A 20,905-nucleotide genomic window follows, 5' to 3' on the forward strand; every position below is an offset into this window, starting at 1 on the left:
CGTGACGAGGCCCATTCATTTCAAAATTAGGAGTGAGTATCCGCCAGAACTGTGCAGAACCCAATCTCTTAGTTAAAATAATCTAATTCAAGCTATTTTAACCTAATTAGAACAGTGTCATCTGACATTTTTAAAGCTGCAAGCTGTCACCTGTCATTTTGAGTTTTACTTTAAATCCGAAAATCTACCTTTATTAAATCATCCGTATCTCCGGAACCGTTTGTGCTAGGAACGAGATTTAACTTTCATCTGAAAGCTTAGGATCTAGGCTTTCCAACAAGCCTAGAACCGACTTGCTACTCCTTATAATTTTCGCACTCACGAATTTACCGCAATTTGCAATTTGGCTCAATTTCTCCACTTGTCAAAATAGCAGCTCCATTCTTTCCTTTGTTAAAAATCCGTTTGCAACCTGGTAATAACTCATAGAGCATTGCTAAAGTGAGCCTGAACTAATACCAACAAGCATCTCTCACTCACCCTGAATATCTAGAGGGAATTAAAAGCATTTTTAGCACATTTCTCACTTCATTGTCATCACATTCAAAGCATTTTTGGGCCTGTGTTTCAAACCTCTACCTGTTTTCCTCTAAGCTTGCTGGGGGGGAACTGCATTTCGTATTGCATTTTGTTGGGATTCTTGAAGACTGTGTGCTCTCCTTCCATTTCTTACATTGCATAGGGGCGGGGGAGTGAATTGTCAAGGAACAGTGATTACAATGTCTTTTGTTGACGCCATATCAAGTTATTTTCTGTACTGCATTTAATTCATCATTGTGTTTCCTTGAACCATATAAAGCATTCTTTCCCACCTTATTCTTCTGTTCCTATTCATAAGTTACCTCTTGCTGATTACTGCTCATATTCACCAGTGTACTATCCATTATCAATTTATTTATAGAAGTGTGATATATATATATATATATTGTTTAAATTTTCAAATAAACCTTTTAATTTGGAAAACAAACCTACTTCTTGGCTCAGTGGGGTCAGAGGGATTCTAAGAGGGGGGTGTTATACAAGGGTTGTCATCCAGAGTACTGAGCTGGACATAAAAATACATCAATAAGGGTTTTCCTCAGCATCTCAGACTAGGCATTGACTTGGCTGTAATGTTGATTGAATATCGCTTACAATACCCACCCCTGGTCATCTGTGATGTTGAATGCGCCTCCAGGCCCCTGGTCGCCTGTGATGTTGTGTGTGCCCCGGCACTCACCCCACGCATCTGAATGCTGTTATCACCCTGCAACATAGGGCAGGCACAAAGTATTTGCCCACTGATTTGCCTTTGCATCTGTGTGCTGCTGCCGCCCAGCAACTTGGGGTAGACACCATGTATTTGCCCTCTGATTTGACATTGCATCTGTGTGCTGCTGCCGCCCTGCAACATGGGGTAGGCACTGTGTATTTGCCATTGATTTTATTCTGCATCTGTGTGCTGCTGCCACCCTGAAACATGGGGTAGGCACCATGTATTTTCCTATTGCTGGACATGGGCAGGCACCATGTATTTGGCCACTGTTCTTGACTTTGCATCTGTGTGCTGCTACCGCCCTGTAACATGGGGTAGGCAACATGTATTTGCCTTCTGATTTGACATTGCATCCGTGTGCTGTGGCCGGCTGGCAACATGGGGGCAGGCCCAATGGATGAGATCACCATGTACTTCTCTCTTGCACTTGCCGTACAATGTTTTGCCGTTTGTTCGCATCACAATGTAATTCACCTCTTAGGCTTCTTTTCCTGTAACCTGAAGCACTTACTGTAACCGTATTCTTAAGCTAAAAGCGCCTAGATACCCCTGGGTTTTGTGCACTATATAAGTGTCAAAATAAATAAATAAAAAAAATATGTTGCATGAAGAATGGGAATTAAACTGCACCTGGCAAAGTCCCAGTTTTGGGGATGGAACGCATGGTGAACTAGGAGTGTTTACTCCAGGACTACACAATCCTAACTGCCCTTTCCAGCTGCAACTGGGCCATTTGTACTCCACCACCTCACTGTCTACTTGCAGAGTACCATAGGGTTCTATCCTATGATTGTGGTTATTTAATATCTATTTTGTCCCTCTGGCTCACCTGATGTTCTTCTTCTTTTCTCATGTCTAGTGTTAGGTTAATGACACACAGCTTTCCTTAAACTTCACTCAACTAATTTCTTCTCCTCGTTTTTTATCCCTGATTATTTGACCGCCATTGAGGCATTGTGTGCTGCAAACAATCTCTGTCTCAATGCCAGTAAGAAGGATATCTTTCTTACTGTGACACTTGTGCCCTGTTTTTCTCCTACCCTATGGCTTGCCTCTTTGCACCCTGTACTCTAAACATCCTGTGAGCCCAAAAACCTTGGTGTCATCTTTAAGTTCTCTCTCTCCTTTAGTCCTTACATTTGGAGTATGTAAAGAAAGCCCACTTTCAGCTTCACCTCCTTATAGGCTTCTACCGTTCCTCACCTTCCCACTGAAGCTCAATGTCTCTAGAGCCCTTGTCCTCTGTAGGATGGACTACTGCAACAGCCTAGTCCTTAACCTCCCCCTTTGCTGTCTACGCCCCCCTTCAGCTAATCTAAAATAGGGCTGCAAGACTTATCCTTGGGCTCAAGCCCAGGGATTACATCACTGCAGCCCTAAAATGTGTATACTGGCTCCTGGTGGATGCAGGGATGAAATTCAAGATCCTCTGTATCATTGAGAAGGCTTTCTGGAGCGTGGGACTACAATATCTCCAACTTTGTCTCCCTAAATACTGTCCTGCTAGGGCCCTCAGCTGCTGTAACTCCATTCTCTGCTTGTCAAGCGCGTTTTGAAACCGAGAGCGGGAGGCAGATCTCTCTGTTTGCCTGGTGCCTCTGATTGGAACAGCCTTCTTGCTTCTCTTATACTTCAGCTTGACTTCCTTAAGTTTTGGAAACTTTTAAAAACTTTGCTTTCCTTTTTGTATTTTATTTAAGCCCTTCCCTTTTAACTCATACCACTGCCACTGAGACGGGTGGCCTGGTCCCACATGAACCTCACCATTGGTACGCGTCTGTCCCAGAGGTTATCCAGTGGCCTCACACCTCGGGATCTCTTGGAACTTTCCTTCTGGGCTCCTATCAGTACTTGGCAATCCCTACTACCCCTTCCATTCATGCACTTCTCTTGTGCAATGGTGTGTACGTGTAATCCGGGGTTTTTAAATGATGCATTGCCTGGAGAGGGGACTGCAGAAACCTTGGATAGTCATGAAGGTCCATGGATTCCGGTCCTTATTGTGTTTAAAAAATAATAATAATTTGGGCCAGAAAATGGTTTCTTTGCTTTTTTATTTTTCTCTTGTATAAAATCGTCCATTCTTTCCATTAGCATAGTAGAAAATGCTAATGGGAATGTTGGAGATTTGTATTGAGTCTAACTACTTTACTGAAAAATTTAAAGTAGATAGAGTCTATAAGCTTCTTTTTTTTACTTCTATTTTTTAACTGTGAAAGGTGTTTCTTAAAGGAACCTTTTTTTTGGTGTTTTTTATTTTTAATGATTTATTTTTGCAGGAGCAGCCAGGAAGTAACGTGTGAGGGAAATAAGAAAAGGGACACCAACCACAGATATGGAGGGGCAGGTGAACAGGGAAGATGATGGGTGTGTGTTCAATCTAAGGTAGGGGCAGTGTTCCTTGATTACAGCCTCGAAAGCACTTCAAAACTGCTCCCCCATGCAGAGTGGTGTGTTGCAGCATGTACAGAGTACTGTTGTCTTGGAAAGATATGGATCAACAGCCTCTTTTATGGCATGCAAGGTAGTTGGTGGTTTTTTGTGCCCCACAGGAGTAGCTTGTGTGGTCCCAGTATTGGCTGAGGAAGATGAGGTAGAGGAAGACAGCCTGCTACTTCCTCAGAAAGGAACAGCCTTTCTCAGAGCATCCCGGTGGTTGGATTTGATGTGGCGGCACATGGAGGTGGTCCTGTAGGAGTACTGCACAGGTTTTCCATGACTGAGTGCCTCAGTGCTTTTGACCTTGCTAGCCTTAGCCTTTGGTACACCCCCAAAGGTGGTAAGGAACCACCATGCCCATGATTCGCTCTGGGTGCTGTAGGTAGGCATTTCCTCTATCTCATCTTCCCAGTCCATTCGCGAAGCGCGGACCCGATTGCGAACATGTCATTACACCATTCGTGTATGGTCACATGACACTGTCCGGTAAATCCATGATGATGTCACACGTTCGTGAACGTTGGTGAACAGAAAACGCTGCAAAAAGTTGCAGAAAGTTCATAGAAGTATTAAAAATGTTGCTAGAAGGTGGGGAATGGCACAGCTTTAAGGTGAAACTTTCTAGATCGGCCAGAAATGCTGTTATATTGGGGTTAAGTATAATATTAGGAAGTTGTAGCAAATTAAGGTGCACTGGTAAAAATCCATGATATTCATAGAAAAGACTTTGTTAAAGGGATCTTATGGTTAAGTTGCACTAATCAAAACCTATAAAATTCAGTGAAAAAACATTGTTAAAGGGACGTTATGGTTACAAGTAAAACCGAAAACCCCCAGAAATCTGCCAGTTATGGTAAACGAAGCAACCATAACTCGCGCCACCACCGTGCACTGCTAAGACTAATACCCAGCACATCAAAGATGACATCACAAATGTTATTTATTTATTTATTTGTTTTTGGTTTTAGAAGAAAAACCTTTACAAAAGAATAATATTTGCGAAAGACTAATTCTTTCCGAAAGATAAAATTACAATAGGATCGCAGAAACTAGGAAATAACTGGAAGGTCCAGAAAATGTCAACCAGGAGGCTCGCTGAACCGTGTCGTCTTTTGATACTTTGTTAGTATGGTAAGTTTCTCTGAGACTTTTACTATCGCTGCAGTGAGCATGATTTCCTGGCCGGAGATCAGTCTGTTCCAGAATGCATTTTGGCTTAGACTCACTTCTCGGTTTACAAACCTCCTCAGTAAAGCCACCCTTATGGCCCATGTGCCTTCGCACTCCAGCAGTAGATGTTTCAATGTTTGGAAGTTCGAAGTTTTGCAAATTTCACAGAATTTTATTGCCATCTCTCCCTGGTTTCTTTGAGCTAATATTTCTCCTGTATGGGCTAGGTTCAATCTCAGTCTGAGAAAACTATTTCTTATCTCTCGATCTGGGAATTTTTCTAGGTAACGTGGCATAGTGCCAAGTTTCCTATCTACTGTCAAGAAGGTGTTTAGTGTTTTTAGGTTTCTAACTCCTGTGATTGTTTCGATCCAGTCAGCCATTTTTAACTTTTTTTTTACTTTCAAGGGGTTTTGCAGAAGGATTTCTGTAGGTAGATCCAGCCTGTGCAGAATCTGTCCCGTCTTTTCTTCTAAGCTCGATAGTTGATTTGATTTAGCTTTCTTTAGATGTTGGTTTATATCGAAAAAAAGAGTGGACCTGTTTAGCTATGATTATATTGCGATAAAGCGACAGAAGTTTCCACTCTGCACGGCAGCTCAAGGAGGTCAGGCCTAGTTCGAATCTCAGGCTGACTGACGAGGTGCACATTGGTAGGGAAATGGACGATTTCCAAATAATTCCCTCAATTTTGTTCCAATCGTAGTTCCACAGCAGAGGTTTTGCCTCTAATCCATAGAGGAGGACAGTAACTGGTTTGCCTATGTAAAATTTCTTTAGTGGGGACAATGAAAATTTACAAAATTTTCCGTTCAGGTTTTTCATTTGTGCGATGATTTTCGCGATCTTGCTGAGAATTGATGAAATCACCTTATTTGCAGTTGGATGGGCTAAGACTTCATATCCCAGGTATGTGAGCTCATCCACTCGGGGATCACTGATGACATCATATATTACATTAATTGTGATAAAAAGTGCCTAGAAGGGGTTGTGTTTACAATGTTGGTAGCAAGATGTCAAAGGTGATTAGGAGACCTATCATGAAGTACTTCATGTATTAAAGAATGTTCTTATCTAAACAAACTGTTATATTGGAGTGTTCTTAATACAGGCACCTAATCATACATACACATAGGCAATGGCTGCAGCATGCATCACAGAAGTACAATATTTTTAATCCGGTAATTTTCAATAGTAAAATAATGAATGCTACCTTATCAAAGTATTGAGTAATGTTAAACATGGAAACAATTGCTACCAATTCAAGACTTACTACACACTTGTGTCAGTACAAACAATACATATGAAGACCCAAAATGCATAGAAATCAGAGGCACACACAGGGAAACTAAAGTAAGGAAGAAAGAAACAACATCACCAGAAAATGTCAATAACATTAATGTTCATCTTCACGTATACAAATGAATTGTGTGTTTGAGGCCTGCTTATTACACGGAGTATGTGCACCATGGGCTGGGTAAGGGGGTAGGACTGGATTGGGGGACCGCCACAAAAGAATTGCATTTATTCTGTAAAAGTAAATTACCACAGAGTAATTTACTTTGACAAAACCACATAGAACCCTCCAAGGGACTGGGAATGTGGAACATACAGAGATATCTAACTGTCTAGTTTTAATCAGATCTAAACAGTGCCCACCATTATGGGAGGCAGAAGTGGTCAGAGAGGTAAGAGGTAAGAGCATGGCGAAACAACAGTTCCGGATATTTGATTGTGTCCTGATCAAAAGGACATTCATGCCATATATTAAAATCACATCCAATCAAAAGTGTTTTGTAGTTTAAAGCAGTTGAAGCTAACAAATCCTCTCATAAGGACAAAAATGCATTGGCAGGACCAGGAACATGTGAGCATAACAAAGTGTTAAAAGAGTTTACCTCCATAAGATTTAAAATAAAAGAATTGTATATTACCCAAGGATTATTGGTATGACACCTCCCCTCTGAGCAAGTCTATTTACCCACTCAATTATAAAACCTTCAGGGACAAGGAGATGAAAATCTGCTTGGGGGGAGTCGGACATCCAGGTTCCAGGTTTCAGTGATAAATAACATGTTTCATCTGTGCTAAAAAAACAAATCAGAGATAAGGCTAGCTTTATTATGAACTGACTTGGCATTCATCAGAACACGAGTTATTTCTGACAGATTTTTAGGGAGAGAACCGTGAATCATGTAGACCCTGCATTAGTATTGCTTTGTAAATTATTATTCATTATTATATTTTCCACAATTTGCACCTGTCAAAGAAACATTGACCAGAGACATGTTGTGCAGGCAAAATTCATCTGAAAAAATAATTGTTGCAGTGAAATAATAGAAAAGAAATCTAATGCAATTCATGGGAAAAATTTACGTGTGTATACATGGCGAAAGATATGAAGAAGGTGCATGAAAACATCCACCTGGCAAATGAAACATGCATAATATTTATACACAAGCCAGAACTGTTAGCTTTGCCAATGCTTGTTTTTAACAAGACTCCAGTGAAGGACACACAAAGTGCTTATTAATTGAGTGGCTGAAGGCAGACCTGGTAAGAACATTTGTATTGCACCAGTAGCAGGTTTGCAACTCCAATGAAGTCATCAACTCTCAGAAGACTGCATTGAAAAAACACTGCCAGGCACTTCGAGTGCAAGGTTTGATGGCAAGGCTTCAGTAAAGCTCAAAGAGTTCTCATGAGGAGGTGTTTTGGGCGCGGAGGGGCAACAACTGGGTGGGAATGGCCATAGGGATTAGCATGGCCGTGGGCAGTCAATGGGTGGGGAAATAACCGAACAACACTTACAGGCTGTGTGTCCCTCCTCATCTGCCGTTCCTCCGTACCTGTACACTAATGCAATAGTTTCGGCTTATAGGTGTCACAAGCGACATCTAATAGCCCAAACTAAAAATTATTACACGATTTTCACATAAGCATTCGCACAGTATCGAACACACAGGAAGTTCTCCACCTAAAAAACAATTGTCAAATGAGGGATGTGAGAAAGACCCAAAATAATTTAGTGCGGCGTACTGAAAAGAAACATAGATTAGTGGTTATCCCCCCTAGAGAAGCAAACAAGAAGATTCTTGAAAGCTATCAATGCACTACTTCGTATGATGATAGTATTAGGTATGGATGATTCAGGACAGAGATTTTGAAACTATTTGGTGAAGGTAAAATGAGAAAATGCAATTCAGTCAAAGTAGATGTCTGAAACCTTTCTGTTAATGACAGAACCCACTTTCTATAGCTAGCAGTGTGAGGTTTCTAATCTTAGCACTTGCACCATGCCAAGGCGCCATTATAACACAGGGAAGCACTTTCATGATACCCATCATATTTCCGTGCTAAGAGCTGAAATTTGATGTGCTGTCCCGTTTCCTCCTTATAGATCTTGCAGTTCAGGTCAGGGCCTGACTGTGGTCCCCAAGCTCAAATCTGCTAAATGCGGTGGCGAGTCGTTTTCCGTTCAAGCAGCCAACCTGTGGCATGCCTTACGTGCGGGCCAAAGACTTTTGGAAAATGATGCTCAATGGCTGTTTAGGTGACAGAGTGCATTATTTAAAAAAAGGAAAAAATACCAATTAAATTGTTTCTTTGTAGAATTTGCATAAGCAAATTTGTTGAGTGGGTTCAGGTTTCTCCATGAAGACATAAAATGCGTAAAGAATGAGCAATTTACACAAAACATAAATAAATGTAATTACCATTAACTCAACGACACTTTTTAATTTTAGATCAGAAAGTTAAAAATTCATTTATTGAAAGTTCTTCTTGACTTCTTGCAAATCCACAATTAACAAGGACCATACAGCCAAGATACCAAAGCAATTTACAAGCAAAATACTTAATTCCTCTCCTTCCAACTTGCAAAGATGGGCTAAGTGTGTTACCTAAAATATATACAAGGGTAGCACTTTGAGTATACTGTGACATATCTGAAATGAAAACTGTGTGGAGACAAAACGCACCTACAAAACGGGGCAGGGAAAGTAACTTCATAGGTGTGCAAGGCACAGATCAAAATGCTTTATATTAAATTTTGCATCTAAAACAATAATTGCAGGCACTTCAGGAAACATATGACATGACCTTTGACCATGAACACTGTAGGACATGAGGAATTGGAGTGGCACAATAATGTACTTAAGCTGTTTAATGACGCCGAGCTGTAGCTCCACGAAGTTATGAACATGTTCCAGCTTTGAAATGCATGTATTATCTGTAAATCCCACCGCGGGGGCACTTTGGTCAGACCGAAAATTTAAATGAGCTTATACATTTCAATGCAACCCTACGAGGGCTTTATTTTTACCAGATAGTGGTCATATTTAATCAATTCAGAAAACATGTGAGTACAGTCGTCTATGGGTTCTTTACAAGAACCCATCTGCAATTATAAGAATAGCCGCATCGTAGTAACTGGCCAATAATTAATTCTCTAGTATATACAAGTAGACCCCAACCATACAATGCTCAATAAAACGCATAGCTAGTGAGATAGCTTTTTTGGGATTTGAAATTAAAGCATTGTCAAAATCATGTTCATAAATTTAGAAACTTTATATATATAAATATATATATATGTATATTTTGTATCAAATACATACACCTTTTGGGCAACATTGCATAGGTTTCCAGGTTTCAAAGATTATAAAACTGTAAATATGAAAAAATAAATAACAAATACCATGTCTGCCCAGGACCACGTGATATGCAGGTAGCTACAATGCATAGGATGTTGGTGGTGCTGCCCGAATGATGTGAACAACGGACTTCAAACTCTTCTCCACGGCGATGAGAGGAAATGTCAAAAGAGTTGATGAAAGGCCGAACACAGGGCCACGGCGATGAGGGTGAGAAGCAACCTCAGCGAATGTGATGCCAATGTATTAGGGAAGCTAAAGATCTGCCTACCAAACTTTGCAGCTCTAGTTATACATATGAGCACATATAAGGCCTGATTCACAAAGGCCTGTGAAGTAGGACTATAGTCTCCACATTTAGAAACCTAGAGTAGGACATTGTGTAGTACCATATACATATAATGACTACATTTCTTTGCAACCACTTTCTTTTCATACAAATGCATTACGCAAATCTGAACAACAACTAGAAAAAGCGGATCTAAAGTGTAATAAAAGATAGAATATTAAATACCTTTGGTAAAAATAGATATATTCAACAAGATTAGAAAAGCAAAAAAGGAATATTGTCAAAATGAATGAGTATAAAAATATACATGAGTGAAAAACAGCCAGTTTGACTGCTACAGTGGGATTACGCTTGCGGTTCGTCCCACAAATTGCTAACTTGGTCCAGTCAAGCTCCTGTGAAAGGCGAGAGAAAATGCACGACAATGCTTTTCATGATCTTGAAGGAAGATCATGAACATAGCTAGCTGTTCCGGGTCTTTCTCCCACAGTGCTACCGAGAACAAAGTTTTAAGACTTTTGTGTTGATCCCACGTCATGCAGGACAATAAATGTGTCCCCCTTCACTTGTGTGACAAGGCTTCCATTGTATGAACACTGTGGTAATGATCTAGAATCAAGCCAGCAAGCCGGTCTTTACATGAGCGCCCTTCAGTTTTATCCTTTGCACCCTTTCGCTTGTTGTGGCCTCCAGAAGAACACACACATTAAGCATCATGATACAATCCCAACTGGAAATATGGGTCTCTCTTCTTTTGAACTCCATGAAAATCCGAACGGTGGAAGGAACGCAAGTGAGAAACAATGGATATCTGAGTTAGTTTTTTTTTATATAGAATCGTAGCATGTCTTCTATCCTTCCGTGTTCCCTTTGCACACACAGTCACATTCCTCATGGTGTTCCAGAAGAACATCCGTCAATGATTTGTGCAATCCCCGCACCCCAGGCCTGTGTTTCAGCTGAAGAACCTAACAGGAGACACAACACATCCAGAGATTAAAATCATGGCACTTCATCCCCACGGCCATTCAGTGATACAGCAATACCGAAATACAGGAGGATTTTCACGCCACAGCGGCCTATTTTCAATACATCTGGCAACTCGTTTTTGTGTGATGGGCGCATGATTCCAACATTTCATTTGACTATGTCATGAAAACTAAAGCTCACAGTGTACACAAGCCTAGTCAATTAGACTTTGGTTGACTAAATGTCAGTGTTCTTAAAACATGTAGTACATTTGTATGATGGAGAGTGTAAAGTATATTCAGCAATGGGGAATGTCTGTTGAATTTCTTGATCAAAACTGGTTCACACCCCCCCCACAAAAAAAATACATCAATATTTGTGTGCAACCACTACGTGTGAGTGAAGGAGCATTGCATAAATCACACACACTCTTAGTAAAGTGGCATTTTGTCTAGAAGTACAGAGAAGAAGGGTGCAGACAGAAATGTAACTTCATTATAACAGAGACCAAATAGCTGTTTTCACGATACAAAATGGAATGGTCTTAACAACATTTTTGCACAGCTCTGGTATTATTATAAATTTGGCAGATTTTTCGCAGAAATTACTGCCTATGGTAATTACACCTAATACCTGTGGCAATTTTCAGAATGCCACCAGTCTGGTGGTAATAGATGCATATTCTCAGAAATACAACACACTGTATTTCTGAAAATCAGTCTGCGTTATTCCTTTTTTCTATCCATTTTCTCCTTCAGTTTTCAGAAGGAAATTGGTGCTATACAGATCATGCCTCTCCTGTACAATTTATACTAATGCAGAGAAGGTTAATTCATGGCCATTATATCATTACATGGCAAAGTGAATGAGAAGGAAAGCACCAGAGATGGCATTTTCAACCCTACAGGTGTCAGCCTACAGAGTTTTTTTAACGTCAAATATAAGTGATGTTTAGGTGCGTGCCTTTTCTGTATAAAAGCAGTGTTTTATACATATTACCTCCTGATCTGTAATGAAGACCCAAATCTTATAATCTGGCGGTTAGTAAAACAGGTAATACTTTGAATACTGCCTGCTTGTAGCACTACTTGCAGACTCATAATGAGTGCCCTAGAGGCTGTGAGCTGAGCGGTGGCATATGGGTGTGTCACAAGCATGTATATTAGCGCTGCTTCATCTATCCATTTGTGTGAGGGAAGCGGTTACCTCGTAGTGTCAATAGATGGGTGGAAAAAGGCTCAATGAACTACTGCAAAGTGCCCATCACACTGCGGGAGAGCTTAGTCATGGGAGTAATTACCCACATTTCTCTAAGATATCCATGGCTCACTGTTTGGTAGTGTACTCAACTTCAAGGCTTAAAACCTGAAGGATGTGATGGAGGAAGCACATCTCAGTATAAATTCAGTGCAAGACAATGCTTGTATACATGCTTTATCATGTAGTTGTCCGGGCAGTACATCCAAACACAATGATACTTCTTTGGGAGGAATTATTTTATGACCAAAGTCAGGATATTTCTGCACAGAGAGTCTATGGCAGTCCTTCTTCAATGCCACTACTCTCAACTGGCATAGAGCTTCAGCGCCTCCATTATTTAATGAAGTCTGCCTCTTTCAAGATCAGCTCTCAGCCTCTCTGTCTGCAAAGTGCACATTTCACTGACTCTGTAATGGGATTCCTAGGTCTTCGTTCATTTTGCATTCCGTATCACAGTAGGCAAGGCTACAGTTGATGAGACGCAATATGATATCTTCTAACACCAGAATGGATGACACTAGCACTGGTTCCTAAAATTAATGCATAGTAGAACAAATTACATTGACCAATTGTATTCAAGCATCTATCCAGAAGCGCAAGCAGCACATGGGCCAGAGGTTTCCATCTATCCATCTTCGTTATGCTACCCCTAAAAGAAGGCACAGAGTAGAGTGGTAATGTCCCTGTATGTATGCACCTTTATTTTAAACTCTGCTTATTATCTACATATATTAAACACTGTGTTCACCGGGGAGATTGTGCACTCTGGAACTTGATGTGAGAGTGGCTCCGGAGACACTGAGAAGGAAGGTTGCGTGTATCTTTGTTGATAGTGACAATAAACCTCTGCGTAAGAGAAGGTTCCTGTGATTCAGTTAAGGGAAGTATGACCACAACATTACAGCCTCTGGTTGCAGGTAGGCGTCAACTGCTTCTCTTAGACTCTTACGGTTCCTGTATCAATTAAGAACACATTGACCCTTCTCTGAATACACATGCTAAAGTTAGGCATGGTGTCATTACATCTTCCTTCTTCACCTGTGACATTAGCAGATTCTCTAATTTTAGTAACCTCGCTGTTCCCTTATTCAAATACGTTTCTGTGTCTACTGTACATTAAAGCAATGAACCAAAACTAAAAGTGGACTATGTATGCATGGGATTTTCCAATGAGTCCCTCCAAGACAGCCTTCTTTTAGAAATGCTCAAATGAACAAATACATTCACCATGTGATGTTCCAATGCACCAAATGCTGACAGCGTGAATTCTCCATATGCACCTTTGAGTATGGGTTGAGTTAGAGCTCACAAGGCAGTAGCATCCTGCTTCCAAGACACGAATGGCAACATGCACTGCATGATAAAGCACTTGAAAAAACTGTCTAGTGGGTAGAAGCGCCAGTAAAATCTCTATGCGTGGTTGAACCTGTGATGTTTAATTGAGCAACTGCAGCAGGCCAGCATAAATAATACCAGAGATTGGCTCTGCTATCCATACCTGTGAGACAGAATCCCAACACAATTTCTCTTTGTCAAAGGATACCATGCGACAGATGTCATAACTATTTCTGGGGATCACATCAAATGTGTCTGGAAGTATTTAGCGCTCTAGACGGTTGATTGCTCGTCCAGGCTACAAAGTTGTGCATAGAATTCTTTTCTGGGACCTTGTAAATTGGAAAAGTAAAATACAGTTCTTGGAAAATGTACCTGCCCAAAGATTGGTCGTCGTGCTCATACATAGCTTACAAGTTCACCACCAGCCAAACATTTTGCAATGTCTCAAAAAATGAGCATGTAATCCAGCCCCACATCAATAAGAAGTAGCCAGTCCTGGATTTGCAGACAAGTGTAACTAAGACATTACTGATGGTCTTGGGGGTGGCAGGGTGGGTTTATGTCTCATTATCAAAATGGGCTCCCCAGTGTATGTACTTTTCCCACTAATCTTGAATGTTTCGGCTCTCCTTCAGTGGGATTTGACAATGTCATTTGGTTCGTTGGCCCTGTCAATTGGTTTCAGAGCTGAGGACCAACAGAAACTATGCCACAACATGCTTGTTTGGAGTCAATAAAACAGATGCTGATTATTTGTTTTTTTCTGAATGAGACAAAACTAACTATTTGCTGGTGGGATCCAAGTCAGGGCTGAGAAAGGCCAGTTCTACGTCCAAGCTCCACAAGCATTTACATGAGCTCAAGCTTCGTGTTAAGCCTCTGGGGAAACACATTAACATTTCCATACATTTTCCCAAAATATCGTCTTTTTGATATGTTACCTTATTGTTTTTCTATTCTGAATAAATCACAATCGTCAAGGCTGTCAAGTTGTCGAGACAAGAATGCTGACATCTTCAGCATAAGGTGCAGTAACAATTAATTAACTATTGTATAATTAATATGCAACAAAAGTGTAACAACCATTTACTAATAAGTAGATCAATTTAAAAAGCTGTAACAACAATGTAAATATTCATAATAAAGTACGTTTTATTGGGTAAAATCACAACTAGCTCTGGCGTCATTGTATACCAAAATGTGTGTTGCACCAGTGTTAAAGAGTGCAACCGACATACATGTCTCCACTGCCAACTATTCCGGTCCCACGGTTAGCGGCTGGTCTCTGGCATGAAGCGCAATATATAATTATTTTTACTACAAACTCTTGAGACCCCAAATGAGCCCTTTTTACTGTGTCAGTTAAGCCTTGTGTATATTCTAGTTGTGAAATGTGCCACTGACACACATTGTATGCTATAAAAGACTATACATATTACACATGGAAAGGAGATCATATGGGATCCCAACAGTGTGGCCCTCATAGAGCCATGTGAGAGTCTCTCATTAAAACTGGTGAAAATCACTGGTGAATCAATGTACAGACTGACCCCAGACCCACTAACAATGTGTATTACAATGCTTAGCAAGTAGTTACACTTTTGTTTAGTTACTCATTTGCAAGCTTTTATTTTATAGCAAAATGTGGTATGCCACACCACAGGTTGTGCCATCCTTACTTAGTTCAAAATGTTGCAATGTGGGGAGGTGCCATTACCCGTGTTGTTGCTGCGTCTGTTTTCACAGCGGCTATTTTAACCGTGGTGTTTCGCTGCAGCCTTTTTGTTTTGTTTTTGTTTTTTACATATATGTCTTGTGTGTTTGGCATACAGATTTGGGGTGGTGGGTAGCAAGGTGGGGTGGTAGAGGAGGGCTAGATGGGGTTGGGGTGGGAATGGCAAAAATGACAAAACGCCACAGATAACATAGCCGTGGTAAAAACAGCCGCGGCAAAATCATGTGAAATACCGGGAGGTGGACCTAGATCTTCTTGCATAGTACTCAGAAACGTATTTCATAAACAGGTTACCCACTCGATTTAGAATACAATTCACACTAATGTTGTTAAGCCACAAATGCTGGGTCATGTTCAGGTCACTATTTTGGCCAACAGGAAACACTTGATCAGCTCCAGAGTTCATTCTTGGCAGACAGACAGGTTGATCTAGCCTGTGCCTCACTGCACAGAGTTCCTCCAAGAGAGAAAGCTAGGTGTATCCTACCTGTGCCTCACTGCCCAGAGTTCATCCTAGAGAGAAGGCTAGGTGGATCCTGCATGTGCCTCACTGCCCAGAGTTCCTCCAAGAGAGAAAGCTAGGTGGACCCTGCGTGTGCCTCAATGCCCAGAGTTTCTCCTAGAGAGAAAGCTAGGCGGATCCTACCTGTGCCTCACTGCCCAGAGTTCATCCTAGAGAGAAGGCTAGGTGGACCCTGCGTGTGTCTCAATGCCCAGAGTTTCTCCTAGAGAGAAAGCTAGGTGGATCCTACCTGTGTCTCACTGCCCAGAGTTCCTCCTAGAGAGAAAGACAGGTTGACCTCGGCCAAACCTCACTGCCGAGAGTTTATCCTAGAGAGAAAGCTAGGTGGATCCTGCCTGTATCTCACTGCCGAGAGTTTATCCTAGAGAGAAAGCTAGGTGGATCCTGCCTGTGCCTCACAGCACAGAGTTCCTCCTAGAGAGAAAGCTAGGTGGATCCTGCCTGTGCCTCACTTCCCAGAGTTCATCCTAGAGAGAAAGACAGGTTGATCTAGCCCATGCCTCACAGCACAGTTTCTCCTAGAGAGAACGCTCAGTGGATCTGTCCTGTGCCTCACTGTCCAGTGTTAAACCTACAGAGAAAGCTAGGCGGATCCTACCTGTGCCTCACTGTCCAGAGTTCGTCCTAGAGAGAAAGCTAGGTGGATCCTGCCTGTGCCTCACTGCCCAGTGTTCATCCTAGAGAGAATGACAGGTTGATCTAACCCATGCCTCACAGCACAGAGTTCCTCCTAGAGAGAACACTAGGTGGATCCTGCCTGTGCCTCACTGCCCAGTGTTCATCCTAGAGAGAATGACAGGTTGATCTAACCCATGCCTCACAGCACAGAGTTCCTCCTAGAGAGAACACTAGGTGGATCCTTCCTGTGCCTCACTGCCCAGTGTTAAACCTACGGAGAAAGCTAGGCGGGTCCTGCCTGTGCCTCACTGCCCAGAGTTCATCCTAGATAGAAAGACTGGTGGATCCCATCCATGCCATAACCATGTACATCTACATACAAACCACCCATACATAACCCTTGTGGTTATGTATATAGATGCAGTTACCTACTCTGAAAAGATGTGCCACTTCCATCATCCCTATTCTACATCTCAAGCCATTTCAAGAAGGTCTGAGCAGTTTCTTTAACGAAAAGGCATTAAGGGCATTCATTTATCTTTCCACATTCTCATTCTGCATCTTCTCACTTTTGATTTTGTAAACGTTGACACATTTTGTATTGTTCAATTGATCATTTATTCTGATTGCAAAATCTAATGGCACTGGCAGAACATAAACAACGATATAAAGGAAATGCATTCAGAAAACTACCTCGTGGTACTTTTTCGTAATTTTGGTTGCCGTGCATTGGCATTCGTTGCAGGTATGGTGGCAGCAGGCACAGTTTCCTCCACAACGCTTAACGAGCAGGCACTGCGGCCAAAAGATGGTGTCGGTCCGTTTGAGCTCCTCCCTCAGTGACACTGAAAAGTTGCGTGGAGTGCAGCTGTACAGTCGTACCTCTTCTTTCAGAAGATTTAAATCAACAACTAAGAACAAAACAAAAGACACATGGATGGTATCAGTACCCTGCCAAAAGGTGTTTCCGTCCTTTCATTTTTAAGTTTACTTCTGAAATGTGCGCTTTGCTTTTGAAAAAGTGACAATAGTCTGACAATACAATCCTTAAAAGACATGCAGAAAAGTACCCTTGTTACAAGTTTGGCGGTATTTCGATGAAAATCTGCTCAAATACTGCAAAATGGAATTACTGTCAGGGCCACTTGGCCTGCGGATTTATCCCAGGACGTAGTGCTAGGTGGTGTAAGTCCCCATTCTTTGGAGTTCACAGGACACCATGGAGATTTCGACAATTCCATCTATTTTGCCATTTTATGGTGGGAAGGTGGAGAATTTACCTCCAGCATTTTGCTGTAGGAACAGCCTCTACCATACCAACATAGTTGTAGAATGGTGATGGGTTAATGGGTCGGTAATGCAGTGGTAATTTTTTCCACACCGCCATACTCATAATGACGTCCAATGTTATTAGTTTGGTTGATGGTCGTCACAGTACATGCGTCTCTTAAACAAATAAAATCTGCTTCCAAGTAAAATGTTAGGCTGCAATCTAACAAATTCTAAACAGTGGAAACAATCTGTTCCATTTACACTCACTGAGTGACACGACTTTATCTGTCTCAATCTGTAGAAAAGGGAGCATATTTTGTAAGGGTCAGTAATCGACCACCTTGAATCAGGCAGTGTTGCTTAAGAGCACTCTATTACTGCTCATTACATAATGCTAGCAGTGCAGGCTGGAGGCTTCCGGCAGTGGTAAAACACCCCCCTCCCGACCGGACGTGGTAACAGGTCAGACTCTATAGCATTCTGCACATGCCCCTCTGTGGCTGCTTCACTTTACATTCAGCTCCACACACCCAATTTGTAATACAGAGCCGTATTTGCCAGAGTGGAATCCACCCTCTCTTAGAACGACCTTCTGGGGGGAAACTGCCTTCCCTCTCCCCAAGTAGTACACATACAATCAATGGGCCTCATTCAGAGTATGGCGGTAAGGGGTACCGGTCACCGTTAACGAGACCGGTGCCGGTAATCCCTTACCGCCACATTACGAGTTCCCTTTGCGCCCTCGTCCTTAACGCCTGCTTTTAGCAGGCGTTAGGAACGAGGGTGCAAAGGGGCTTTTAAGCCAATAACGGTGACCGTAAAGTACGGTCACCGTTATTTGCAATTTCCCCATTCCCATTGAGCCCTATGGGGGCTCATTTGGGAATGGGGAAGAGCCCTGGGGAGTGGGAAATTACCGCCCTGGTCAACTCGGAATAGGGCGGTAATTTCCCATTCCACCAGGGCGGTGCCTGTACGGGTCCGGCGCCGACCAAGGCGCTAATAGCGCCATTGGTTAGCGCCAGACTCGGAATGAGGCCCAATGCCTTTTACCGTTTGCCCAGACAGAATGGTGTTACTTTTTGCAATCTCACTGTACTCTGGCTCTTTTGACTGGTACAAGTACAAAAATATGTAACAACATATACAGACATCATCTCTTAGGGTGGTCAGTCAAAATGTCGAAAATAAAATGTAGAATGGCAATAATGTCGAAAAATAAATGTAGAAAAAAAAATTTGAATTCCCTTTTTTTATTATATATTTATTTTGGGGTCTGGGAATAAAAAAAATAGGTAAAACAAAAAAAAAAGGAAGAAAAGAGGGGGTTGGGGGGAACCCCCTCATTTCGAATAAAAAATGTCATAAAATAAAATTCGACATTTTTTTTTCTACATTTATTTTTTGACATTTTGACTTTCTACATTTTGTCTTTCTACATTATCACTATAAACCATCTCTTAGAACTATTAAAAACTTCCTTTAACCATATATGGAAGTACACTTTTGTTGTCTCTTAACCTTATTCAATTGATACTCGCCTACAAAGACACATAATAAAATTTCTCAATCATGTAACAGAACAATAGTATTCTGTGTATTGAAATGTTTTTGGCATACAAATGATTTGTTTTTGAGTAGGGAGGGTTCTTCTACATGATCCATTCGTTTGTGAGTATATATAACAGTATAGAGGATCATTTGTTGTTTTCTTCTTGATGAATTAACTAACGTGTCGGCTTACGGCCTTTAAATAGGTAGCATATTGTGCAGTAGATGGGCTGCAGAGTAACTCTTACACCAAATAAACCAACTCAGGAAGAAGGCAAAGTTTTTTTAACTGTTTTAATATCAATTATCTAAAACAGGGAGGTACAACAGACATCAACAGATGCCGCAACGCATAATCACACTCGATCTGGCTTAATCACTCAAAGCATTTCATAAAAAACAATACTTATAATAAGAGGAAGCAGAGGACATGAGTGTGGCTTCTCTGCCTGGATAAGAAGCAGTGAGTCCTAGCCAGTGAGTTCCCAAGGAAAAAGGCAACTGTACAAATGAAAGATGACTTGTGAAATCCTTTTTTGTTTGAATAAGAGTAGCGCAGCTTTAAAAACACAGTTTCAAAATACATTAAAAAAATATCTATTTGTTACATTTTATTTGCAAGTAAGAACAAGATCAGAAATTACTAAGGTTTTTCTAAGAAGTAGGAAGTGCATTTTTAAGAGTAATTCTATAGTTCTGAATAATGCTAATGTTTCACTTTCATTTGGATGTGAATTCCAATAGAAGGAACATAGAGACCACTGCTGCATTGAGAGCCAACCCACACTGATCTGATGGGCAGTGTGGGGAAGGAGAGTGGGACTTTAAAGAGAGTGCGGGTGGCAAAGTGAAGTACTTTGCTATTGGGTAAAAGGAGTAGCAGGGAAGTTTCACAAGGAGGTTGGAGCCGTAGTCAAACTGACTGAAGACCAGGTAGGGGATCAGGGTTTTAGCAGATTTAAAGATGATGTACAGGCCAATTGACATTGAGTTACAGAGACATGGTCCAAATGAGATGAAACATCTAACATCTGTAGGAGAAGAGAAGGAGTAGAATGTTGATGGATTTCACTGGTAGTATTTAATCTTAACATTGAACCACGGTCTAAACTATTTCACTCCTTCGGGGTGATACGCAAATACTACTATAACTCAATGGCTCATTGACGGTATGTTTTGACAGTTTCCCCCATGAGTTGGCCATGGTGTTCAGATGTTGGATGGATCTCAATAGATTAAAAGTCACTGTCTCAAATACTGAAATTCTACATTGTGACTCTACAAACATTGCCTCGAACCCGCCTTTCTGGCCCATTACCTGATGCAGTTGTCCCATACAACCGGAAAATGTTTGCAAACTTGGTATAACTATGGACTGTCAACTCATTCTTGTGCCGCAGGTTAACAAGATAAAAGGCATCTGTTTTGTGAAATGAAAACAATTTCTCCACAATTTATATATCCCACATCAGACTCAAAAAGCCAACTCTTTAACCTCACCAAGATATCTTCTTCATAGTTTGCAACATTCACAAAATGCCCTTTCAGGTGCTATTTCTAAAATGCTCATACTTCTGAAGCAATAAAACAACTTCACTGTGTCCCAGTTATTAAACACATTACATTTCAGGTACTTCGTACTACGCTAACAACCTATCACAATAAATTCCCAGTCTTCGAAGCTGAACAATTAAAAAACATTCTGTGAATCGTTGCCTACAGTCAGGAAATAATAACCTGTTCACCACCCCTAGCACACTATTGGTCTTTGGGAAATTCATTCCCTTTCTGTCCAAGTTACTCTATTATGGAATTCTATTTCACTAACAAC

General features: G+C 41.2%; 1 protein-coding gene across 1 annotated transcript in view; it reads right to left on the reverse strand.

The window, feature by feature from the left end:
- Positions 1-8,597: 8,597 nt before the first annotated feature.
- PDGFC (platelet derived growth factor C) overlaps positions 8,598-20,905 on the reverse strand; it is a 961,985-nt gene continuing 949,677 nt past the window's right edge. Inside the window, exons 5-6 of the mRNA XM_069631326.1 lie at positions 16,945-17,162; positions 8,598-10,776 (exon numbers count right to left, since the gene is read on the reverse strand). Coding sequence (XP_069487427.1) covers positions 10,660-10,776; positions 16,945-17,162 — 335 coding nt within the window. The 3' untranslated portion in view covers positions 8,598-10,659. The remainder of the gene's footprint in view (positions 10,777-16,944; positions 17,163-20,905) is intronic.

The sequence above is a fragment of the Ambystoma mexicanum genome, chromosome 6q (assembly GCF_040938575.1).
Source record: "Ambystoma mexicanum isolate Mex_15411 chromosome 6q, UKY_AmexF1_1, whole genome shotgun sequence".
Lineage (NCBI taxonomy): Eukaryota > Metazoa > Chordata > Amphibia > Caudata > Ambystomatidae > Ambystoma > Ambystoma mexicanum.